The following is a 25,846-nucleotide window of genomic DNA, read 5'->3' on the forward strand; positions in this document are numbered from 1 at the left end:
ATCATTTAACATGATGGAAAAAATCCCCTTGCCCTTTTCTGTCACATCTGGTACAGTCAAGGAGATATAGGGGATACTTAGCGTGGGTACTTCAGCTGGAGATGAGGACAAAAACCCTTCCTTAAAAGATCTTAAGGTCTTAAAAGTGCATAAGACATGTACATCAGTGGAGGCTGGTGGGAGGAGCTATAGGAGGACAGGCTCAGTGTAATATCTGAAATTGAATTAATAGAACAGCATCAAACACATGGAAACCTCATGTTTGACTCAGTTCCATATATTCCATACCAGCCATTACAATGAGCCCATCCTCCTATAGCTCCTCTCACTGCTATACAGCTAGTGGAAAATGGAACACCTGCATTTAAAAATATATTTTATTTGATAAACAATTCAAAACATACACATACAAACACAAACAACAACATCATACAAACAAACATCAAATACATCACACCTATCCAGACCCACTAACACACCCCCATCTCCAGCGCCCACATCACTCTCCGCCACATGGCCTCAAACTGCCCTCTTGTTTTTCCTCTGTCGCCCACGCACTTTCAACTTTTAAATAATAAATCATTCGATTTTTCCATTGTGTTAATGATGGCGGACTGAATGATTTCCAAGTTTTTAGTAAACGTTTTTTCAAGATGAGTGAAGAGAAGTGTCCAACCCATCGGATATCTCACTATGTCCCCGTATGTCTTGAAATATGCAGAGAGACTGATTAAACGCAAGTTTACATTGTAATACTTCTGGCAGCGAACTTTCTAGCTCCGCCAACAACTTCCGGACTTTATAGCGTTCCCAGATAGCATGGATTATTGAGTCATTATTATTTCCCTTTCTGACCTAAATCCCAAACTGCTTCCCCAGAGGACAGTTGGATGAAGAGCTTGGTTTGGAAACCAAAATGTCTTCATGGCATCATGAACTCTGCCATAACACACCTCATCCTTTTCGACAATATCAGCAACTGACCCGGTTTCAAAGACACACGATATGAGAGAGAGACAGGAGGTGTGTGTGTGTTTGTGTGAGTGATTGAGTGAGTCAGACTGAGAAAGAGAGAGGACTACAAAGTATGGCACCATACTCAGCCATATCTATCCTCACTCATATGTATCTGTATAATAGACAAATGAAGCAGTCAGCATTATCAGGAGAGACAATCTACAGGGGTCACATGAGAATGAAACTTTCCCTTGTCAAATATATTTCATTTGAAGTTATGCCTACGCTACAAGTGACATTTATCTTTCACAGTGGCATGCAAACATGACAAATAAGTCATTTTCAGAATTCATATATAGGCCTGTTTTATATAGGTGTTTTAGCCTAGACTTCAAGGCTATTTAATTTCGGATGTCAAGACCTAGTGTGTATTCATTAGACTAGTGCACACCATAGCACCCCGAACCAAAACGAGAGTTTCTATTGAATAAACTCACATAGGTTCCTCCCAGTTATGCTCAGTTTGGTCTCCAGTGAATACACCTCTAGGCTAGGTGTGGTCATACGGATGATTTGTTGGCACTGATGGTTTGTTTATGTAGCATGTTAAAATAACTAACGTAGCGGGTCAGGAGAACTAACGTAGCGGGTCAGGAGATCTAACGTAGCGGGTCAGGAGAACTAACGTAGCAGGTCAGGAGAACTAACGTAGCGGGTCAGGAGAACTAACGTAGCATGTTAGGAGAATGAGGTCAAGGTTAGGAAAAGGGTTAGGTTTAGCTAAAATGCTACAATTGTCAACTGTTTTCTCCGACACAACCACTAGATGATGCTGTAGGCATACTCCATCTTGCCACAATGGTAGAAACCATCAGTTATGTAAACAAACAAACAAAACGAAGGTTAGGGACGGCAGGGTAGCCTAGTGGTTAGAGCGTTGGACTAGTAACCGAAAGGTTGCAAGTTCGAATCCCCGAGCTGACAAGGTACATATCTGTCGTTCTGCCCCTGAACAATGCAGTTAACCCACCGTTCCTAGGCCGTCATTGAAAATAAGAATTTGTTCTTAACTGACTTGCCTAGTTAAATAAAGGTAAAAAATAACACACAAAAAACATGTATCCATGGTTATGTGAGCTATATGGATCACTCCTTGACGGAGGGATACATCCGAAGATTTACTCCCGTGTACACCTTTGTCACGGCTGGGGTCCGCCCCTATATATAGACCCCATGGCCGCGACGCACGTTCTCCACATCATTTTTGAGGCGCCTCTAGCACCATAGAGGATTGATCCATATAGCTCACATAACCAGGGTTACATACGTCGTTATGTTTCACTAGATTGGCTCACTCGAATATATTGTTATACCCGTACCAGATTTAGTCGGTGCTAGAGGGACCTGGCCAGCCAGCGGCAAAGTCCCAGCGTGGGACCGAGACGCAGGGGCCGACAATGTGGAAGGTGGGTCCCGGCACAGTCCCCGGAAGGGGAGGCGACGCCCAGGACCTCTGAACCATCCGCAGAGGGAGATGCCACATTTACCCGATAGTACCTAGCAAAGGTTCAAGAGGAAGCCCAGCTGGCCGCAGCACAGATATCAGCGAGGGACACTCCTCTCAGTAGAGCCCAGGATGCAGCCACACCTCGTGTTGAATGTGCCACCACAGATCCCAGCACTGGCCTGCCAGCCAGGCAGTATGCTGTCGTAATCGTGTCCAAGATCCAGTGAGAGCCTCTGCTTTGATAGCCCAGCCCCCAGGACTCTCTCACCATAGCAGACAGAGAGCTGGTCTGTTGTTCTCACTGACCATGTACACTCCACATATGCAGTCAGTGCCCTCACAGAGCACAGCATGCCGGAGGGAGGCCCAGACTCCCCCACCACTGCTGGGGGGGTCATAAGCAGACAGGATAAAAGAGATGTTCACATGGCTGTCTGACAGAACCTTCGGGAGGAATGAAGGGTTGGGGCGGAGAGATATACTCCTCCCCCCGGAGTCCATCCGGTAGCACTCAGAACTTACCGAAAGAGAATGGAGCTCACCCACCCTCTTCATGGAAGTAATCGCTACCAAGAAAGCCACCTTCATAGAGAGGTGTTTCAGGGAGGCAGACTCCAACAGTTCCAAAGGAGACTTTCCCAAAGCTGGCAAGACCACATCCAGATCCCAACTCGCCCATGAGCGGGTCCTAGCTGGACGCAGGCGACAAACCCCCTTCATAAACCTGGAGACCACTGGCCTGTCCATCCACTCCACATGGCAGGCAGATATAGCGGCCAAATACCCTCTCAGTGTAGAGGCTGCTAAGCCCTCATCCAAGCGAGACCGCAAGTATTGGTGGACATAGTGCACCCCGCATGACTCGGACACCACCTCAATTCCAGTGCACCAAGAGCAGAACAACCACCGGCACAACTGGTATGCCGTGGTTGTAGCCGGTGCCCTTGCGCTCTGCATGGTGTTCATTACACCCTCCTGTAGTCCTAACATGGACCATTGGTGCCGTTCAGTGGCCAAGCCCACAGACTGAGGCGGTGCGGTCTCGGATGCCACAGAGTTCCCCCGGCCTGAGACAGCAGGTCCGGTCTCAGGGGAAGTTGCCACGGTGTCCCAGACAACAGGGACAGGAGAAGGCTGAACGAGGGATATAATAAAAATAATGTTAAATTATATGCGGTGAGGGGAAATGACAAGCAAGTTAAAAGTGAAAGTTGTAGGCAGAATCTTCCCTCAGCTGTGACGTTAAGCATCGTTCATCAACCTCCTGTCACTGCCTTGGAGGGCATAGTGTCCCAAGTGTGCCTGGGTGAGATCCCATAACACCCACATTCTACCCTCCACATTGAAGGTCCCTGGGTTTGTGCGGTTCCACTGGACCACTGGCTGAGAGGTAGAGCCCCGGGCAGTAAAGTCCAGCAGGGCGTACTTCTCCCCATAATTACGGCATACCCTATCAGAGCAATCAGAGACAGGAGAGACATGAGAGAGGGTGGTGGTGGTGGTGACAGTAATGAGAGCAGAGACAGGAGAGAGGGTGGTGGTGATAGTAGTTATGAGAGCAGAGACAGGAGAGAGGGTGATGGTGATGATAGTAGTTATGAGAGCAAAGACAAGAGAGAGGGTGGTGGTGGTGATAGTAGTTATGAGAGCAGAGACAGGAGAGGGTGATGGTGGTGGTGACAGTAGTTATGAGAGCAGAGACAGGAGAGGGTGGTGGTGGTGGTGATAGTAGTTATGAGTGCAGAGACAGGAGAGAGGGTGGTGGTGACAGTAGTTATGAGAGCAGAGACAGGAGAGAGGGTGGTGGTGGTGATAGTAGTTATGAGAGCAGAGACAGGAGAGAGGGTGGTGGTGGTGGTGATAGTAGTTATGAGAGCAGAGACAGGAGAGAGGGTGGTGGTGATAGTAGTTATGAGAGCAGAGACAGGAGAGAGGGTGGTGGTGATAGTAGTTATGAGAGCAGAGACAGGAGAGGGTGATGGTGATGATAGTAGTTATGAGAGCAGAGACAGGAGAGAGGGTGATGGTGGTGATAGTAGTTATGAGAGCAGAGACAGGAGAGGGTGATGGTGGTGATATTAGTTATGAGAGCAGAGACAGGAGAGAGGGTGGTGGTGGTGATAGTAGTTATGAGAGCAGAGACCGGAGAGGGTGATGGTGGTGGTGATAGTAGTTATAAGAGCAGAGACAGGAGAGAGGGTGATGGTGGTGATAGTAGTTATGAGAGCAGAGACAGGAGAGAGGGTGGTGGTGGTGATAGTAGTTATGAGAGCAGAGACAGGAGAGAGGGTGGTGGTGGGTGGGGGGGGTGATAGTAGTTATGAGAGCAGAGACAGGAGAGAGGGTGGTGATGGTGATAGTAGTTATGAGAGCAGAGACAGGAGAGAGGGTGGTGGTGGGTGGGGGGGTGATAGTAGTTATGAGAGCAGAGACAGGAGAGAGGGTGGTGGTGGTGATAGTAGTTATGAGAGCAGAGACAGGAGAGGGTGGTGGTGGTGGTGACAGTAGTTATGAGAGCAGAGACAGGAGAGAGGGTGGTGGTGATAGTAGTTATGAGAGCAGAGACAGGAGAGAGGGTGATGATGGTGGTGATAGTAGTTATGAGAGCAGAGACAGGAGAGAAGGTGGTGGTGATAGTAGTTATGAGAGCAGAGACAGGAGAGAGGGTGATGATGGTGGTGATAGTAGTTATGAGAGCAGAGACAGGAGAGAGGGTGGTGGTGATAGTAGTTATGAGAGCAGAGACAGGAGAGAGGGTGATGATGGTGGTGATAGTAGTTATGAGAGCAGAGACAGGAGAGAGGGTGATGATGGTGGTGATAGTAGTTATGAGAGCAGAGACAGGAGAGAGGGTGGTGATGGTGGTGATAGTAGTTATGAGAGCAGAGACAGGAGAGAGGGTGGTGGTGATAGTAGTTATGAGAGCAGAGACAGGAGAGAGGGTGGTGGGGGTGGTGATAGTAGTTATGAGAGCAGTGTATCTGTATTAGATATGTTGTGTAGGTGTAATCAGATTGTGACCTACTGTTGAAATCCCTCACCTTCAACTCTGAGGATGTCTATCAAGCATGGTAGAGGGGGACGAGGATATTTTTTTCCATCACATCTGGTACAGTCAATGAGTTGTAGGTTCTACTTATGTAGCGTGGGTCCTTCAGCTGGAGATGAGAAGGACAAAAATACATACTTAGACTTAAGTCTGTCTTCAGGTCTTAAAAGTGCATAAGACATGTAGTGAAAAATAAAACACCTGCATATTTGTATTTATTATGGATCCCCATATTAGTTCCCCTTCTGACCTTATTCCAAAACGGCTCATCACAGGTCCGTCCAACCCAAGCTTCTTGGGACCCCAGGGGGAAGTTGGTTGGAAGAAGTTTGGTAAACAAAATTGAAATGTCTTTGTGGCATCATGTATTCTCTGCCATATTACACCTCAACCTATTCAACAACTGACCCTGAGTATTTCAAAGACAGATGATGAGTAACAGAGATGGGAGGTGAGCGTGTGTATTTGAAAGAGAGAGAGAGAGATGATGTACAGATGGAACTATACTCATCCATAAATAAATAAGGCACTCAGTAATAAACTCAGCAAAAAAAGAAACGTCCCTTTTTCAGGACCCTGTCTTTCAAAGATAATTCGTAAAAATCCAAATAACTTCACAGATCTTCATTGTAAAGGGTTTAACACTGTTCCCCATGCTTGTTCAATGAACCATAAACAATTAATGAACATGCAACTGTGGAACGGTCATTATGACACTAACAGCTTACAGACGGTAGGCAATTGAGGTCACAGTTATGAAAACTTAGGACACTAAAGAGGCCTTTCTACTGACTCTGAAAAACACCAAAAGATGCCCAGGGTCTCTGCTCATCTGCGTGAACGTGCCTTAGGTATACTGCAAGGAGGCATGAGGACTGCAGATGTGGCCAGGGCAATAAATTGCAATGTCCGTACTATGAGACGCCTAAGACAGCGCTACAGGGAGACAGGATGGACAGCTGAATCTCCTCGCAGTGGCAGACCACGTGTAACAACACCTGCACAGGATCGGTACATCCGAACATCACACCTGCGGGACAGGTACAGGATGGCAACAACAACTGCCCGAGTTACACCAGGAACGCACAATCCCTCCATCAGTGCTCAGACTGTCTGCAATAGGCTGAGAGAGGCTGGACTGAGGGCTTGTAGGCCTGTTGTAAGGTAGGCCCTCACCAGACATCACCGGCAACAACGTTGCCTATGGGCACAAACCCACCGTCGCTGGACCAGACAGAACTGGCAAAAAGTGCTCTTCACTGACGAGTCGCGGTTTTGTCTCACCGGGGGTGATGGTCGGACCAGGGGTGACGGTTATCAAATGAGAGTTACACCGAGGTCTGTACGCTGGAGCGGTATCGATCTGGAGCTGGAGGGTCCGTCATGGTCTGGGGCGGTGTGTCACAGCATCATCGGATTGAGCTTTTTGTCAATGCAGGCAATCTCAACGCAGTGCGTTACAGGCAAGACATCCTCCTCCCTCATGTGGTACCCTTCCTGCATTGCTCATCCTGACATGACCCTCCAACATGACAATGCCACCAGCCATACTGCTCGTTCTGTGCGTTATTTCCAGCAAGACAGGAATGTCAGTGTTCTGCCATGGCCAGTGAAGAGCCCGGATCTCAATCCCATTGAGCACATCTGGGACCTGTTGGATCGGAGGGTGAGGGCTAGGGCCATTCCCCCCAGAAATGTCCGGGAACTTGCAGGTGCCTTGGTGGAAGAGTGGGGTAACATCTCACAGCAAGAGCAGGCAAATCTGGTGCAGTCCATGAGGAGGAGATGCACTGCAGTACTTAATGCAGCTGGTGGCCACACCAGCTACTGACTGTTACTTTTGATTTTGACCCCCCCCTTTGTTCAGGGACACATTATTCAATTTCTGTTAGTCACATGTCTGTGGAACTTGTTCAGTTTATGTCTCAGTTGTTGAATCTTGTTACGTTCATACAAATATTTCCACATGTTAAGTTTTCTGAAAATAAACGCAGTTGACAGTGAGGACGTTTCCCTTTTTTCTGAGTTTACTCAACATGATCTACAGAAGACACAAGCATTCACACAAGTCACATGAGGATTAAACTTCTTATCTTTCATAATGGCATGCAAACATGACAAATAAGTCCTTCAGAATTCATATATAGGCCACTCATTTGTAGCCTAGACTTCAAGGCTATTTACTTTCAGATGTCAAGACCTAGGGTGTATTCATTAGACTAATGCACACCATAGCGAAAACATTTTGCAACGAAACGAGTTTGGAGATCTTGAGGTAGGTCCCTCTCTGTTTGCTTTCTTTTTGTTTCTAGTGAATACACCTAGGCTATGTCAGAATTTTAAATAATCATCAACAGTTGCAGTCCTTGTTCAATGCCATTTTGTGATAACTCTCCTTTGCCATGTATTTAAGGTCAGTCTTTTCATTGTCAAAACATTCAAATAGCACAGCATTACCCCCATTCCACCTTAAAAAAACACTGCATGGGAGTTTTAGATTGCACTATTTGTGATGATATTTGTGATGACTATTTGCCATAATGAACACACCCATACATGTTGGATGATTGACAAGGACATCCGATGTGTGAGGGGGGCACGAACTCTACCATGTAAATCTCACTTAGACAAGGTGACTTTTGTCATTATATTCGGCTCCATTTACTCTCAGATTCGAAAATGCTAATTAGCGTAAAAGTAGGCATCATGTAAAACTACAAATCCCTGCAAGCTCATGCATGTCATCTCTAGCTGACACCTTTGCTAACATAAGAAAGTTAATCCAGAGATTCTTACCTTTCCATAGATTCTTACATTTGCCAAATCATCATGGCATTTGTAGTTCTTTATGATAGCCACATTAGCAGCTAATTAGCATTTAATTTTTAGGGGGTGAATATAGGGAAATATATTGATAAAAGTCACCTTGTCCTAGAGAGATTTACACGGTTATCAAAACATCACACTAGGGTACGCCTACACAAAACACAGCCCTTATTTTAAGTGTTTCTAAAATCCCCTATGGGAAAAATGAATGGTGGAAAAACAATTGGAACCATTTCCCTGTTTGACTGCTAAGTTTTATGGGTATTATGTCACATACAGTGGCACTCTATTTGAGATCACTTTTAATGCCCAAGGACTTTTCTCAATCCGAAATATTTGACTCCAGCATACTCTCTCCTCATTTCGAAAAAGTTTGAAGGTTATTGAAAAGAGTCGACAGGAAGGTAGTCTGGCTACCACCTGACTGAAGTCCACCTGACGTCACAGCTTTCCCTGTAATGTGTTTCACGTGGGTACACGCCCACTTGACCCAGCGTAGGGAAAGCTGTGAAGTCAGGCTGGCAAAGTGAGGGAAGGTTGAGGAAAATGCACTTAATGAAATGAGACTCTGCTTCTGTACTTGAAAATTATGTTTACAGGGGTGGGACCAAAAATATATGTTTAAAGTAATAACAAATTAAAGCTGTAGTATGTAACTTTTTTGGCGACCCAACAAAATTCCCATATAAATGTAAGTTATAGATCTGTCATTGAAAGCAAGTCTAAGAAGCGGTACATCTGTTCTATGTGCGCTATTTCTATGCTTCCCGTTCGTAAGTTTCAGTTTTGTGTCTTTTGGTTTTGTACACCCGCTTCATACAGCTGAAAATACAATATTTTTGGTTGTGGAAAATATAGTTCTCAGCGATTTAGATGATACAAAGATTCTCTACACCAAGTGTCAAACTTATTCCACGAAGGGCCGAGTGTTTGCAGGTTTTCGCTCCTCTCTTGTACTTTATTAATTAAGATCACTAATTAGTATATAACTCCCCTCATCTTAATTGAAAGGAAAAACGAAAAAACCGCGGACACGAGGCCCTCAATGGAAAGAGTTTGACGCACCTGCATAACAACATACTATACTTGCTTGTTTGTTTTGTCAAATAGACTATTCAAATTTTAGCAACCAGGAAATGGCAGAGCGATTTCTGCATAGTGTATCATTAAGTTAGTTGTGCAAGACATTGTATAGATAAAAAGATAAATAGCATATTGTTTTTAAAAGTGTGCATACGTTTGTCTTCCGACAAAACAAAAGCTGATATTTCAAAACTCTTCCGCAAAGGACTCAGGTATATGATCCACATGACTATCCTCGTTGAAAGGTGGCTATGGAGGAGGGGAGGACACTCTTCCATTCACTTACCTACAAATTGACACTCAATTTCAATGGCTTTATTGGCATGGAAAACATATGTTTACATTGCCAAATCAAGTGAAATAGATAAACAAACGTGAATTAAACAAAAAATGAACAGTAAACATTACACTCACAACAATTCCAAAAGAATAAAGACATTTCAAATGTCATTATGTCTATATACAGTGTTGTAATGATGTGCAAATAGTTAAAGCACTAAAGGGAAAATAAAACTTAAACATAGGTTGTATTTACAATGGCGTTTGTTCTTCACTCGTTGCCCTTTTCTTGTGGCAAACAGTCACAAATTGTTGCTGTGATTGCACATTGTGGTATTTCACCCAAAAGATAGCTCTGTGGGGTCTGTTTGTGAACAGTGCCCTGCCTGTGCTGTATATAATTTCATAAACCCACTATCTGCAAATTGGGGTGATTTATGATCATCTGCGCAGCACCTTGATAGCGTTCCAGGTCATAATTGTCTAGTTGCACTGCGCATTAGAAGATTGCGATTAAAGAGTGGCCAGTGCAACATTCCAGTCCTTGTGTGAAATCTGATTTTAAAAAGACGACCTGGAACGCTAACCTAAGAACAAGTAGCAGCATAGGAAACAACCTCACTCACGACCTTCCAGGCTCCTTCTGAGTCTGTGTAGGGAGTAAAGCAGATTGATTTTGATTAGTTTAATTTTATTTTTGATCGTTTGTATGAATATTTTTACACCGCATTTTCCATTTTTAGGGATCGTGTTATCCAGCCGTACAGTAGGTGGCGACATGCATATCCACCAATTGTTATTTTTGATCGTTTGTATGAATATTTTTACACCGCATTTTCCATTTTTAGGGATCGTGTTATCCAGCCGTACAGTAGGTGGCGACATGCATATCCACCAATTGTTGCAAATGCCATTATACCAGAGAAGAAGAACCTCTCCAAAGAATACGCAGTTAATTAGGTTTACGCTGCTTGGCTCATTCACTACATGGGCTTGCAATACAATAATATAAAATATTAGCACTGTATATTTTGCCGTCGTGCATAGGTGAGTGCAAATATGGGCATCTAATACATCTGCATTTTATTCAATGTTGATTGTAAGAAATTGCTCCGATAAGTAGCTTACTGGAAAATATTTTGTCGTAGTGCATCAGTTTAATGTCGTCGATAATAGCCTAATACTCTAAGCCAATATTCAGCGAAAAATATCAGCAACACAGGTCGTGTGAAATTAGCAGTGCAACATTCTAAAGATAGACTTTTAGCACCCCCTTGTGTAGTTGATTGATGGTGAACAGTGTTTGCTGGCTCGGTAATTGTGGGGAGTGGGGTGAATGACAATTGTAGTGTTCAATTGACTGTACAGTAGTCCACTAGCTCTGTGGACCAAGTCACCTTGGTGATGTTCTTCGATAAACTCCACTGTCGAAAAGGAGAGCAGCGATGAAACAATGTTTCATGGGCCATGAATCATGGACAATCCTATTCTTGTTTTCTGTAGCCTAGTTGTAAATGTTCATCATGTACTAGATTAATTGTTGGAATACCGTACTGTTAGCTTATTGTATTGCACAACACATTTTCTGTCCACTTTCTAACATCTATTATGTCTAACACATATTCAACTATGTTAAAATATGTATAACAAATCTTCCATAGATTATGAAGTAGGCTTTATTTTGAAGGATACAAGTGAGATGTAATTAGAACCAGCTATACAGTTAAACTCTGACCCAGTGGGTGTGTCTCTACAGCTGTCTTGTGTCTGTCCTCAGAAAATGCACCTCTCTATCCTACTGAGTGCCCTTCTCAGCATCCCTGTCTCTTTGGGTGAGTTGTTTGTTGTTGCCATTTTAGTATTATAGCTGTTGGTTCCAGTCGTAGATGGTTGTTCAACCAGGGATTTACTTTACAGTAGTAGAATTGGATTCCCCTCTCTCTCCCCGTAGCTTTTCTTTGTCAGTATCGCTGTGGTTGTTTTTCAATCCTCAAAAAGTCACACATGGAGTTGTAAAAATTCAATTTTTTTATTTTGATCATTTCATTTCCTATCAATGTGTTACATGTCATTCTGCCTCCCTCTATTTGTCCCTCTCTTTTTCAGGCTGGAATGAAGACTTCCAGATAGTGTGTTCTGGACAAGAGTTCCGCCTGCCGGTCTACTCAGGGTCAAGGATTGTGACCTTTACCCCCAGCTACCCTCCAGGACCAAGAAGAGTGCTACTGGAGAATAACAATGTAGGTACACTAGCGTGTGTACAGCATGTGTACAGCATGTTCCTGTATGCTAAGCATTGCTATTGTGTCTTGTAGTTGAAGGACTCGCGGTTTGAGTGGACCAAAGATAGAACATTGCTGTTGAAGGACGTCACACACAGTGACCAGGGACTCTACTCTATCAAGCTGTCCTCTGGATTCACAGATGAGACCGTTCGCCTCACTGTCTCAGGTACAACTCAGCCTCAGGGACTACCGCTCTCCACCTCTTTCTCTCAATTTTTTCCAACTGTATGTTTCTTTCTCTATAATGATTAATTATATCTGTTGAAATTGATTGTATGACATTTGAAACATTTTAGAACTCTCTCAATGTCATCTCTCTCTCTTTCTCCCTTTCTCAGAATGTATAAAAACCTTCCGACGGGGCTATGGGGAGACTTTTCAGCACAACATCCCTAAAGATGGCTCCCTGCTGGAGTTTTCACCCCGGGGCTCCCCCCCTGATTCCCAGCCGGTGGTACTGTGGAACCGGACAGACCTCGAGACCAGTGAGGCGGGCCGGGGGAGGCTGGGGTCGGACGGGAGGGTCTGGGTGGCAGAGAGGGTGACCCAGGCAGACCAGGGAAACTACACCATCAGAGACGAGAATGGGAAAGTAATCTCCCGGAGCAAACTCACTGTCAATGGTGAGCACTGGAAATGTCAAAAATATCTAGATGGAGGGTTAAGAGAGCGATGGAGGTGAGAAAGCGATATTCGTTTTTAGAGCAGTCTGATAAATTGTCCAAACTGACACTTAATGCTTGTATCTATCTGATTCTTTCTTTCATCTGGATGTCCCTCACCATCCTCATTCCTCTCCACTCTTTCCCATACTCTCTTTCTCGCTCCTCATTATCACCTGTGTGGGTGCAGGGCACACCTTCAATGTCACCCGCTTCTTCAAGGAGTCGCTAAACCTTCCCCTGTTTCTCCCTGTCCCTCATGTCCACCTCATTTTTACCCCCTCCCTGCACCCGTCCAACCCCTCCAATGTTCCCCTTGACTCCCGGTACTCCCGCCCCGTGCAGCTGATCAGGGACGGGCATATCGTGGATCAGGACTCCCGGTACTGGGGCCTCATCTCTCTGGGGAGAAATAGGACTGTCAACGAGGTGGTCATCACCAGGCTGAGTGCAAAGCATGATGGGATGTATGAGATTCGAGATCAGGATGGCAACCTGGTGTCGTCTACCGTTGTCCATGTGGTCGGTGAGAGACAGTGATCGTGTGTGTGTCTGTGAGCAACAGCTTTTCCCTTTACGTGATGCAGAGCTCTTCCTCTCTGATTCAGAGGGGTTGGGATAAATGCGGAAGTCACATTTCGGTTGAATGCATTCAGATGTGCAACTGGCTAGGTATCCCCCTTTCCCTTAATTTATTTTCTTTCACACACCCTTTGTATCTATGGCTCTACCAATTCTTTTTTTCTTTCTCCAGATAAGACTGCTAGATGGAGAGCGGTCCTCAAGTCCATCAGCGTCCCTTCTGGCATGTTTGTGACTTTGGCTGGTTTCATCCTGTTTATGAAGCGCTACCCTAACTGCAGCCTCACTATGATCATCAATGGCCTAAGAGGTCACCACACACCCGCAGCTAACCCGCCAAGAGTCAATGTCCAGGTGACGGCTGTAGAGTTAGTTATGTGTGAGCTTGGAAGGTAGAAGCAATATGGTGGGGTTATTCCAGGGTTTGTGTGTGCGCAATGCTGTGAGCCTGTTGTCATGGTACTATGTTGTCCATCTATTTCAACTGTATGATGTTATCGCATTCTGAAGTGAGTGTCAGAGTAAAAATAGAACCAGTCTTTTGCGCCAGTCTGAATTTCGTCAGGCATCAGTTCCTTCCATATTTAAATTGGGTCATGGGTCACATACAGCTTATCTGTGGATGGTTTATGTTTATCTTCCTGTGTGTTCCCCTGTGTGTCTATGCTGAATATACAACTCAATATTAGGAAGGTGTTCCTAATGTTTGGTATATTCAGTGTAGTGGTTGTGATATTTACATAGTAGTTTTATTTATGTCGCCTGCAGGACTACAGTCCGCCCAGCCCCCAGCCCTATGGTTTTTACGGTCATTCACAGCAGATTGGAACACCAAAAATATGGAGCCCCAGACCTACACATTCTGTAGGTAGACGGTGAAGTTGTAAATGTAGGCTCTGTCTTATGTTTTTCATTTTACCTTTCTTAATTTCATTATTACGTGTGTCTGTTTCAGGGATACACTCCTGTTGGGGACAGCGCACCACTTGTAGTGGACAGTGTACCACAGCCCTCCCCTGAGCCAGTGAGGACTGGGAGACAACAGGAGACAGACCGACTTAGAGTTGAGACTGCCACTACTCACACTCCCAGTAGAGAGGTAAATACATTCTGTAATTTCTATATTCTGTCTCACAATAGACAGGTATATTCTATTCTTTCTTTTTATCATTGACTCTCACTCCTCAGGAGACTGCTGGCAGTGAGAGGGTGATCTCCTTTTCTGTCGCTGGCGCCTCCGACTGCCTCCACTCATCTGAAGACTGTTTTCAGTTCCGGATCAAGAAAGAGGGAGTCGAGGAGAGATGGAGGAAAGCAGAAGACTACTTCTCCACACTTCCACTGGACACGGATACCTCGGAGACTTGCAGCATCTACACTTCTGACAAACTCAACTTCTTATAAAAGCACAGAGAAGAAGAGTGAACGCAGGTAAAGAAAGGGAGCAGAGAAAATAGTGGAGGGAGATATGATCATATATATATATATATTACTGTTCATGGCTGAATTTTGTCACTATAGTGCCTAATACTCAATACTCAAAAAGTGCCTTCCTGTTTGAGTATTGAGTATTACTTCATGTAATGTATGTATGATCATTTCATTATCATTCTTTTTAAGCATGAGATGAGCAATATTCTGCATTTGGAATATCATTCATTTGTACGACTGGACAGTTAATGTTCCTAGAACTCAACCCGACAATTACTTTGCTGCTACCTACCTCGAACCCTCAGGACGACACATTTTAACCATAGATGTCTGTATATACACTGTAATGTGTGTAATTATATTGTTACATTAGGATGGTAGGCAAGGTTAAAGAAGAGATGAGGAATTTGAAGATTATGTAGTAGATAAGTGAATGGGCTCTCAATCTAAAAGCATAGCTAACTGCATGTGTTACCTACTATTAATCCAATGAATGAACACAATAATAACCAATTTATCTTTTTTAGATAACATATCGTTAAATAAGAACATTTGAGTGATTTCTATAAAATGGCATCCATATGAGTATATGACTTATTATTTTCACCAGGTATTTACATTGTATGTATTCTTTATTGGCATCAATCTGAAAGTGTGTCAATATATGATTTTCACATCATACTTTCCCAATGTTTTCTTGTGTATTATTAACGTATCATTGGTATGTGAGTCAAATAATGTTATGTTGATGAAGAAAATAAAACTAGTTTAATGACGCTAGGGGGCGGTGATTTATATTACTGTTTGAATGAGCTGAAAACAAAACGAAGAAGAGCCCGCGTTGGAGAACTGATACTATCCCAGCATGCAATGTTTTTGAAGCGGCAATGAAACCCCAGCGTGCAAAATTGGACCAAAAATAAAGTAGGCACAATAACGTTAGTTGCCTTATAGGCAAAATATTTCAAGATAGTTTGGCATCAAAAGTAACACCAACGGTTCGTGCTTGGCTGTGGAGGGACGTGCACTTGAAAGATGTCTTTGGTTTGCGCAAGTAAGTTGAACATGCTTCTCGATAAATGAGCTAGCTAACATTAGCATTGGCTAGCTAACAGTGTGCAACGCTAGGAAGCTAACGTTTGCTTCTAGTTGATTGTAATCTGTCACAACATGGTATTCATGGTGGCTTACTATTTAGCTATATTAGTTAACCGTAACAGTATTGGATCTATTCATGATATTAAAATTGTACTATCCACTTACTCAGACTGGTCTCATAGACTAGACGTAACATAGTAAACGTACATCCGGGACTCTCAAATTAGTATATGTTATGTTAGTTTTGAAATTTGAATACGCAAACGTATAGCAACCGAAAGGTTGTTTTCGAATCTCATCACGGACAACTTTAGCATTTTAGCTGATTAGCAACTTACTACTGTTTAGCTACTTTACAACTACTTAGTACTAACTCCTAACCTTAACCCCTAGAGCTATCTAACGTTAGCATTAGCTGCCTAGCTAGCGTAAGCGACAAATTAACATATCATACGTTTTGCAAATTGGTAACAATACGTTTTGAAACTACGATACTTAACATATTTTTTTATTTTTATAAATATGTTTTTATTTAACAAATTTGAGTGTACAGAATAATATGGAATGCTCTGAGGCCACGTTGATTTAATCTTCCTCCCCTACTCAGTTTCCAATGAGGTCCCGGAGCACCCCTGCGTGTCCCCGGTGTCCAACCAGGTGTTCGAGCGCCGACTGATCGAGAAGTTCATCGCGGAGAATGGAGTTGACCCCATGAACGGCCAACCACTGTCCGAGGAGCAACTTATCGATATTAAAGGTAAACAGAGGGCAGGAGTAGACGGTTAACGTAATCATGCAGGGTCAATCACATCAAATGATTTTAGTTTTGGCTTAAGGAGAACTAAGTGGGTTCAGTGTTTTCAAATATTTAGTTACTGATTAGAAATAATTGTTTTTGCTGCCCTTCTGTTGCCCAGTGTCTCATCCTATCCGACCAAAGGCTGCCTCCGCTACCAGTATTCCTGCCATACTCAAGTCTCTGCAAGATGAGTGGGTGAGTGTCTAGACCGTCAGAAGTTTGTGGTCTGACTGTGAACAGTGTTACAGCCAAGTACTGTTCCTCAGTCGTGTTGAATCTCTCCCTCAATGTCTTCCCCCTCTCTCCCTTTCAAGGATGCGGTGATGCTCCACAGTTTCACTCTGAGGCAGCAGCTGCAGACGACTCGCCAGGAGCTCTCTCACGCCCTCTACCAGCATGACGCAGCCTGCAGAGTCATCGCCCGTCTCACCAAGGAGGTTACTGCAGCTAGAGAGGGTAAGAGAGAGCCAAGGGAGCCTTGGTGGGGTTCTCTATAGTCTGACGTTTTTTCCCCCATCTTCTCTCCTTCACTGACCTGTGAAGGCCAATGCTTACTCTGTGCCCATTCTCCCATTCTACAGCCCTGGCCACACTCAAGCCCCAAGCCGGATTGGTCGCCCCTCAGGCTATGCCTGCCTCTCAGCCTGCCACTGGGGTGAGTGATTGACCAAGATTCCCATCCACCAAACAGGATTCCTGTCCATCAGAGACTGAGGATACAATGCTGTCTTTCTCTTTTCTAACTCTCTCTTCTCTGTGTTGGTTTACCTCTCGCAGGGTGCAGGTGGGGAACCCATGGAGGTTAGTGAGCAGGTGGGAATGACCCCAGAGATCATCCAGAAGGTAAGATATTTTCCCCCCTCTCCTAATCCAGTGTGATTAGTGTTCTCATTACTGTGACCCTCCCAATATGGGAAGGAATTTGTGATTCATTGAATTGTGATTAACATCTTTCTTGCTTCTCTCCTGCTCTGTTTTCAGCTCCAAGATAAGGCCACCGTCCTTACCACAGAGCGAAAGAAGGTCAGATTTTAATTCAGGAAGTTGTCTCATGCGTTGTAGGATGGCACAGATGAATGATCAAACCACTCAATCTTTTAATACACCCTCTCATTTAGTCCTTTATGTTTGCTCACTCCTCCCTTCTCACTCCCTAACCAGAGAGGCAAGACTGTGCCAGAGGAGCTGGTCAGGGCTGAGGATCTGAGCAAGTACCGACAAGTGGCTTCCCACGCTGTGAGTACTACTGTCTGTCTAGTAACCTGTAGTTGGACTGACTGAGCTGCTGAGTACTATCCAAGGTTGCCCTGAACTGTCTGTTCTTTTGAATCTTTCAGGGTCTTCATAGTGCCAGTGTCCCAGGAATCCTGTGTATGGACATCTGTCCTTCAGATACTAACAAAGTACTCACTGGTAAGCACCCTCTATAAAACATTTTTTTTTCACTCTCCCCCACATCTCTCTTTCTTGCATATCTAAACAGTGTACATGATGACTGTATTCTGTGTTGCCAGGAGGGGCTGATAAGAACGTGGTTGTGTTTGATAAGAAGGAGGAGCAGATCATCGCCACCCTCAAGGGTCACACCAAGAAGGTCACCTCTGTCATCTACCACCCCTCCCAGGTAACAATACGTGTCTATACACCTGTCTTGGGTGGAACTTCTAGAACATAGGATCTAAGAGAACCTCTGTATGAAGTAGCATTGTGCATACAGTGAAATTCTAAGTAAAGGACTTAAAAGATGACTTGATCTGTGGGCCTGGTTGAACATGTGCTGTGTTCTAGTTTGTAACCTGCACCAACTAACTTGCCTAATTTCCTTCCACGCTATTTAATTCATTTATATTTTCTGTCTTTCTTTCCTCTCCAGTCAGTGGTGTTCTCTGCCTCTCCAGACAGCACCATCCGGGTGTGGTCTGTTACCGGGGGCAACTGTGTCCAGGTGGTGAGAGCTCACGAGGCGAGCGTGACCGGGCTGTCACTTCACGCCACCGGAGACTACCTGCTTAGCTCCTCCGAGGACCAGGTCAGTCCCCCGTATTGTCCCAGCACCCAAGCCCACCGTATTGTCCCAACACTCGGGTCCCCTGGTCTGTGGAATAGAATGCACCAGCTGTACTGTTGTCAATAGTAAATGATGGCACCTCTGTGTTGGTGGATGTGCAGACCAGCCAACATGCACGTGTTTTGCGTACCAACTACGCAATTCTCTGTCCATGTACGCAGGTACGAGATCAGAGTTAAAAGTACTCAGAAATGAATAGGGCTTGATTATTATTATTTTTTACGTTTTAATAAAGTAAATCCACTGAGTAAATGTAACATCCTGATTCTCGAGCTGCAACACAGACATGTGTGGAGTTTGTGTCAACGGACATGGAGATTAATACATCATTATTGGACGTGTCTGCCCCTCCTGTTTGTTGTAATGCTGAGTTTGCCGACTGTCAGCTGTACGTAAACACGTGGACAAATCGCTTTCGACTGTGTGTTGCGGAAAGGTAAACACTAATTGTTTCAAGCTAACGTTGGCGAACCTAAGATGGACATTCAGTGGGCTCTAAAGTGCCAGCAGTTCACTCGCATTTGCTAGTGAAAGAAATTAAATGCAAATACGAAAAATAACTGGTCTCATTTGTGCGAGTGTGATATACATTTAATTCTGCGTCTCATTAGTTGTATTTTCCACATAATATTACGAGGATCACGCAACCTGACACTAACTGTAATTAATTATGATCCGCGTCACAAAAAGCATTACAAAAGTATAATCAAATATAAACATCTTAAATGGAGTGGGGAGTTTAGAAGACTGCGCGATGGAGTGTCCGGTATTATCTATAGAGGCAATGCTTCTAAAATGCCTTGGCACTAGATTTGAGATTTTATCAATTTCTAAAATCTTAAATGATCTATGCGCTGCAAAGAAATCCAATAGGCACCTTTACATTGGCTGAAACAGAGGACTCTTCTAGTGAACAGTGGTCAGGTTCCCTTTGCGGTGGCCTAGTGAACAGCGGTCAGATTCCCTTTGCGGTGGCCTAGTGAACAGTGGTCAGATTCCCTTTGCGGTGGCCTAGTGAACAGTGGTCAGATTCCCTTTGCGGTGGCCTAGTGAACAGTGGTCAGATTCCCTTTGCGGTGGCCTAGTGAACAGTGGTCAGATTCCCTTTGCGGTGGCCTAGTGAACAGTGGTCAGATTCCCTTTGCGGTGGCCTAGTGAACAGTGGTCAGATTCCCTTTGCGGTGGCCTAGTGAACAGTGGTCAGATTCCCTTTGCGGTGGCCTAGTGAACCGTGGTCAGATTCCCTTTGCGGTGGCCTAGTGAACAGTGGTCAGATTCCCTTTGCGGTGGCCTAGTGAACAGCGGTCAGATTCCCTTTGCGGTGGCCTACTTAAGCTTTGTGTAGCCAGTTTGCGGTCTGTGTCGACCTGATCATTTTGTTTTTGTTTTCAAAATGATTTTGCTTTTAGTGTTGATTATAATTGTGATCAGACTCACAAACAGTGCGTGCACGATTGTGCTGGGAAAGAACCCCAATTCGGCACTTGCTAGGTGTGCGATTTGAATCTCCAATTTGCCGCGTGCGTCTGGTACTCTAAAAAGTTGGCAGGTCTGGATGTGTGTTAATACTCTTCTCTCTCTCTCAGTACTGGGCCTTCTCTGACATCCAAACTGGCCGAGTCCTTACCAAAGTCACTGATGAGGCTGCTGGTGTTGGTAAGTGTGTTTGTGCTTGACACAGTACGGAAACTGGGTTCCGGTTTTCCCTGTTACATATTTATCCCCCCTTCTCCCCAGCTCTGACTTGTGCTCAGTTCCACCCTGACGGTCTGATCTTCGGGACGGGAACAGCTGACTCCCAAATCAAGATCTGGGATCTGAAGGAGCGCACCAACGTGGCCAACTTCCCCGGTCACTCCGGTCCTGTCACCTCCATCGCCTTCTCTGAGAACGGATACTACCTGGCCACAGGTCAGTCTCTCCAACCACCGAGCCAATAGATTGTACTGTAACTATTTGAACATTGTTACAACACTGTACACAGCCATAATAATGTCTCTATTCCTTTTAAACTTGTAGGTTTAATGTTTACTGTTAATTTCTGATTTGTTTATTTCACTTTAATTATCTATTTCACTTGCTTTGGCAATGTAAACATGTTTCCCATGCCAATAAAGCCCTTTGAATTGATAAACAATCTGATATGTAATGTCAAAACAGTGTGATGTATTTCTCATGACCTGACCCAGTCTCTCTCTGCTCCAGGTGCCCAGGACAGCTCTGTGAAGCTGTGGGATCTGAGGAAACTGAAGAACTTCAAGACCATCGCCCTGGACAACAACTACGAAGTGAGAATGAGCGACCGTGCAGTCTGCTAGCCACAGTATTCCCCATCTGTCGGACACATATGGCTAATTAATTTACTGCGAATAACATAATTATTTATTGTGGAGTTTTTCAGTGGAACCTTATTCTCTCTCTCTCAGGTTAAGTCTCTGGTGTTTGATCAGAGTGGTACGTACTTGGCTGTGGGTGGATCTGACATCAGGGTGTACATCTGCAAGCAGTGGTCGGAGGTCCTAAACTTCAGCGGTGAGAAACATTCATAGCCTCTTACATTTTCTATCCACATTCAACCTTCACCTGACCTTGTTTGCTCACCAGTGATAAAACAACTCATACATATGTACACATGGTTAACAAAAACTGTGTCATATGGCATGCCTCATTTTACAGTAGTCACCTTCATGTCGCTCTTTTTCCCATCTTTAATCATGTCTGTCTTCCCTCTTTTTCCAGACCACTCTGGCCTGGTGACCGGCGTGGCGTTTGGAGACAATGCTCAGTTCCTTTCCTCTGCCGGAATGGACAGAAGCCTTAAGTTCTACAGCCTGTAAATTAGTACAGACAGATGGAGGAAGTGAAAGAGAGGATAAGGTCTAGACCTGTGTGACAAATTTGACTCGGCTGCAGTCGGGTTTGGGGTTTGAGAAATATGGACCAGTGATCCGAATGTAGTGGGTTGACTGGCCCTAGGCAGGAGCTTTTCAGTCACATTTACCAGCAGTTGATGGTCTTAGCATTTAAAAAAAAAAAAATACATTTGTGTTGATCTGTAGTTATTTAGGATCCCAGGGTGGGTGGAGGAACAGGTGCTGAAGTATTTAGGTTTCCCCTTCATTTATTCTCCGTAAATAACTCCCCAAATCTCTGTTCTCCTTTGCTGGTTAGACCAACAGTAATCTTCTGTTGAAATTGTATTTTTGTTTTAACTAAATTCTGTCACATTGTATAAGCCAATTCCCTGTATTGATGTGTTCATCCATAGCCAGGCGATCTGACCAGCTTGCTTACAGGGTTGGACAGCATTCTTGTGTAGATTAAGACACCGCGGAGATTGAACACTGCTAGTTTTAGTAGCAGAAGCCGCAGCAGCCATTTTGGAATGGCATTTCGTGTTGAACAACAAAGGAGCTGATTGACTAACACTGTCATTCCAAAATGGCTGCTGTGACTTCTGTTACCTAGCATGAGGACGGAAAGGACAGTTTTCCGGAAGAAGTAGCAGTCGTTCACTCTTAGTTTAACAGTTGGGATAATGGGACAATTCAGAGTACAATGCATTTCTCATCCCTGGATTGAGATACGTTTTCCGGGCCATGTCTGGCGCCGGCTCGTCTTAATCTGCACAGGAATGCTGTCTGACCCTAGTACAGCTGTAAACAAGCAGGTCGGATCTGCTGGCTACTTAGTCCCTTGAATTCTCTTCCACGCTTTTTACACCTCAATAAATGAAGTGTTTTATGTAAAAACATCCAGCTATTTGCTTGATCAATGGAATGTATTGTATATGCCTCCAGTTGTCGATTCAGCCTGTCAGAGGCACCAATATGACTTTGATCTCAAAGATTCAGTGTGCTCTGTACAGTGCATTTGGAAATTATTCACACCCCTTGACTTTATCCATATTTAGTTATTACAGACCGAATTTAAAATGGATTTTATTTATATGGTTTTTGTCATTGGCCGACATACAATACCCAATAATGTCAAAGTGGATCGGGAAAAAAAATATATATATTAAAAATGGAAATTTCGTGAGTCAATAAGTATTCAACCCTTTTATGGCAAGCCTAAATAAGTTCAGAAGTAAAAATGTGCTTTGCAAGTCACATAAGTTGAATGGACTCGGTGTGCAATAAGTGATTAACATAATTTTTTTAATGACTATGTAATCTCTACTGTACCCCACACAGTTGAGCAGTGAATTTCAAGAAGATTCAACCACAGACCAGGGAGGTTTTCCAATGCCTTGCAATGAAGGGCAGCTATTGGTAGACGGGTAAAAATTTAAAAAGCAGCCCTTGAATATCTCTTGGCATTCAAGTGAAAGAGTTCAATCTTGGTTTTGTCAGACCAGAGAATCTTTTTTCTCGTGGTCTGTCATTTATGTGCCTTTTGGCAAACTCCAAGCGGGCTGATCATGGGTCTTTTACTGAGTAGTGAGTTCTGTCTGGCCACTCTGCCATAAAAGCCTGATTGGAGGAATGCTGCAGAGATGGTCGTCCTTCTGGAAGGTTCTCCCATTTGTACAGTGGAACTCTGGAGTTCTGTCAGAGTGACCATCGGGTTCTTGGTCATCCCCCTGACCAAGGCCCTTCTCCCCCGATTGCTCAGTTTGGCCGGGCGGTCAGCTCTTGGAAGAGTCGCTGGTTCCTAGCTTCTTCCATTTTAAGAATGGCGAAGGTCTGTGTTCTTGGGGACCTTCAATGCTACATAAATGTTTTGGTATCCTTCCCCAGGTCTGTGCCTCGACACAATCCTGTTTCGGCGCTCTACGGACAATTCCTTCGACCTCGTGGCTTGGTTCTTGCTCTGAAATGCACTGTCAACTGTGGGACTTTATATAGACAGTGTGTGTGCCTTTCCAAATCATGTCCAATCAATTAAATGTACCACAAGTGGACTCCAAGTTGTAGAGACATCTCAAGGATGATCAATAGAAACAGGATGCTGAGCTCATAGCAAAGGGTCTGAATACTTATGCAAATAAGGTATCTGTTTTTATTTTTAATAAATGTGCAAACATTTCTAAAAACCTGTTATCCCTTTGTCATTATGGGGTATTGTTTGTAGTTTGAGGGGCGGGGAATTATTTTATCAATTTTAGAATAAGGCTGTAATGTAACAAAATGTGGAAAAAGGGAAGGGGTCTGAATTCTTTCCGAATGCACTGTACATAGGGCAGCGGCCTCTAACGTGCAGTGTTGAGCAACCGGGTGGTAGCCGGCTAGTGACTCACTAAGTTCAGAGCAGGGTACTGGGTGGAGGACGGCTAGTGATGGCTATTTAACAGTCTGATGGCCTTGAGGTCACTGCTTTAATGCAGTTGTACTGACCTCGCCTTCTGGATGATAGCGGGGTGAACAGGCCGTGGCTCGGGTGGTTGATGTCCTTGATGATCTTTTTGGCCTTCCTGTAGCATCGGGTGCAGTAGGTGTCCTGGAGGGCAAGCAGTGTGCCCCCGGTGATGAATTGGGCAGACCGTCGATGTGGGCGTTCTCCCTCTGTCTCCTGAAGTCCACGATCAGTTTCTTCATTTTGTTGACGTTTAGAGGTTATTTTCCTGGCACTGCTCCACCAGGGCCCTCACCTCCATGTAGGCTGTCCTGTCATCATTGGTAATCAAATTGTATTAGTCACATGCGCCGAATACAACAGGTGTAGACCTTGCAGTAAAATGCTTATTTACGAGCCCCTAACTGTAGTTTCAAAAAATACTGATAAGAATAAGAGATAAAAGGAACAAGTAATTAAAGAGCAGCAGTAAAAAAATAACAGTATATACGGGGGGTGCCGGTACAGAGTCAATGGGCGGGGGCACTGGTTAGTTGAGGTAGTATGTACATGTAGGTAGAGTAAATTAAAGTGACTATGCATAGATGAAAACAGAGTGGCAGTGGGGAGGGGGGGGGCAATGCAAATAGTCTGGGTAGCCATTTGACTATATGTTCAGGAGTCATGGCTTTGGGTAGAAGCTGTTTAGAAGCATCTTAGGCCTAGACTTGGCGCTCCGGTACCGCTTTTCGTGCGGCAACAGAGAGAACAGTCTATGACTAGGGTGGCTGGAGTCTTTGACAATTTTTATGGCCTTCCTCTGACACCGCCTGGTATAGAGGTCCTGGATGGCAGGAAGCTTGGCCCCAGTGATGTACTGGGCCGTTCGCACTACTCTCTGTAGTGCCTTGCGGTCGAAGGCCGAGCAATTGCCATACCAGGCAGTCATGCAAACAGTCAGGATGCTCTCGATGGTGCAGCTATAGAACCTTTTGAGGATCTGAAGACCCATGCCAAATCTTTTCAGTCTTCTGAGGGGGGATAGGTTTTGTCGTGTCTGCTTCACGACTGTCGTGGTGTGCTTGGACCATGTTAGTTTGTTGGTGATGTGGACACCAAGGAACTTGAAGCTCTCAACCTGTGAGAATGGGGGTGTGCTCGGTCCTCTTTTTCCTGTAGTCCATAATCATCTCCTTTGTCTTGATCATGTTGAGGGAGAGGTTGTTATCCTGGCACCACACGGCCAGGTCTCTGACCTCCTCCCTAAAGGCTGTCTCGTTGTCATTGATCAGGCCTACCACTGTTGTGTCATTGGCAAATTTAATGATGGTTTTGGAGTCTAGCCTGGCCGTGCAGTCATGAGTGAACAGGGAGTACAGGAGGGGACTGAGCACGCACCACTGGCGGCTCCAGTGTTGAGGATCAGCGTGACAGATGTGTTGCTACCTACCCTCACCACCTGGGGACTGCCCGTCAGGAAGTCCAGGATCCAGTTGCAGAGGGAGGTGTTTAGTCCCAGGGTCCTTAGCTTATTGATGAGCTTTGAGGGCACTATGGTGTTGAACGCTGAGCTGTAGTCAATGAATAGCATTCTCATATAGGTGTTCCTTTTGTCCAGGTGGGAAAGGGCAGTGTGGAGTCCAATAGAGTTTGCATCATCTGTGGATCTGTTGGGCGGTATGCAAATTGGAGTTATCTTAATCAGATACTACTGTTGTGTCGTCTGCAAACTTGATGATTGAGTAGGAGGCGTGCGTGGACACGCAGTCATGGATGAACAGGGAGTACAGGAGGGGCTGAGCACGCACCCTTGTGGGGGCCCAGTGTTGAGGATAAGCATAGTGGAGGTGTGGTTTCCTACCTTCACCACCTGGGGGCGGTCTGTCAGGAAGTTCAGGACCCAATTGCACAGGGTGGGGTTCAGACCCAGGGCTACGAGCTTA

At 44.7% G+C, this 25,846-nt stretch overlaps 2 protein-coding genes across 3 annotated transcripts; both read left to right on the forward strand.

The window, feature by feature from the left end:
- The first annotated feature begins 10,350 nt into the window (after positions 1 to 10,350).
- On the forward strand, positions 10,351 to 15,437 carry LOC139581347 (uncharacterized). 2 transcript variants are annotated; one of them, XM_071411000.1, is made up of 10 exons: positions 10,351 to 10,748; positions 11,458 to 11,533; positions 11,808 to 11,941; positions 12,017 to 12,152; positions 12,325 to 12,609; positions 12,839 to 13,174; positions 13,403 to 13,584; positions 13,999 to 14,094; positions 14,186 to 14,329; positions 14,419 to 15,437. In XM_071411000.1, exons 2-10 carry the CDS (start codon positions 11,482 to 11,484, stop codon positions 14,632 to 14,634), a joined length of 1,581 nt encoding a protein of 526 aa, XP_071267101.1. In that variant the 5' UTR covers positions 10,351 to 10,748; positions 11,458 to 11,481; the 3' UTR covers positions 14,635 to 15,437. The 2 variants fall into 2 exon arrangements, with proteins under 2 accessions (XP_071267101.1, XP_071267102.1); XM_071411001.1 differs by having other exon boundaries at positions 11,479 to 11,533.
- A 70-nt stretch (positions 15,438 to 15,507) lies between these two features.
- On the forward strand, positions 15,508 to 22,380 carry LOC139581348 (pre-mRNA-processing factor 19-like). The gene is made up of 16 exons (XM_071411002.1): positions 15,508 to 15,715; positions 16,367 to 16,516; positions 16,677 to 16,753; positions 16,873 to 17,014; positions 17,140 to 17,213; positions 17,336 to 17,401; positions 17,540 to 17,581; positions 17,720 to 17,794; positions 17,896 to 17,971; positions 18,073 to 18,182; positions 18,432 to 18,587; positions 20,213 to 20,282; positions 20,364 to 20,537; positions 20,832 to 20,914; positions 21,053 to 21,158; positions 21,366 to 22,380. The coding sequence occupies exons 1-16, from the start codon at positions 15,697 to 15,699 to the stop codon at positions 21,461 to 21,463; spliced, it is 1,518 nt and encodes a 505-aa protein (XP_071267103.1). The 5' UTR covers positions 15,508 to 15,696; the 3' UTR covers positions 21,464 to 22,380.
- Positions 22,381 to 25,846: the final 3,466 nt, after the last annotated feature.

This window comes from Salvelinus alpinus, chromosome 7, assembly GCF_045679555.1.
Source record: "Salvelinus alpinus chromosome 7, SLU_Salpinus.1, whole genome shotgun sequence".
Lineage (NCBI taxonomy): Eukaryota > Metazoa > Chordata > Actinopteri > Salmoniformes > Salmonidae > Salvelinus > Salvelinus alpinus.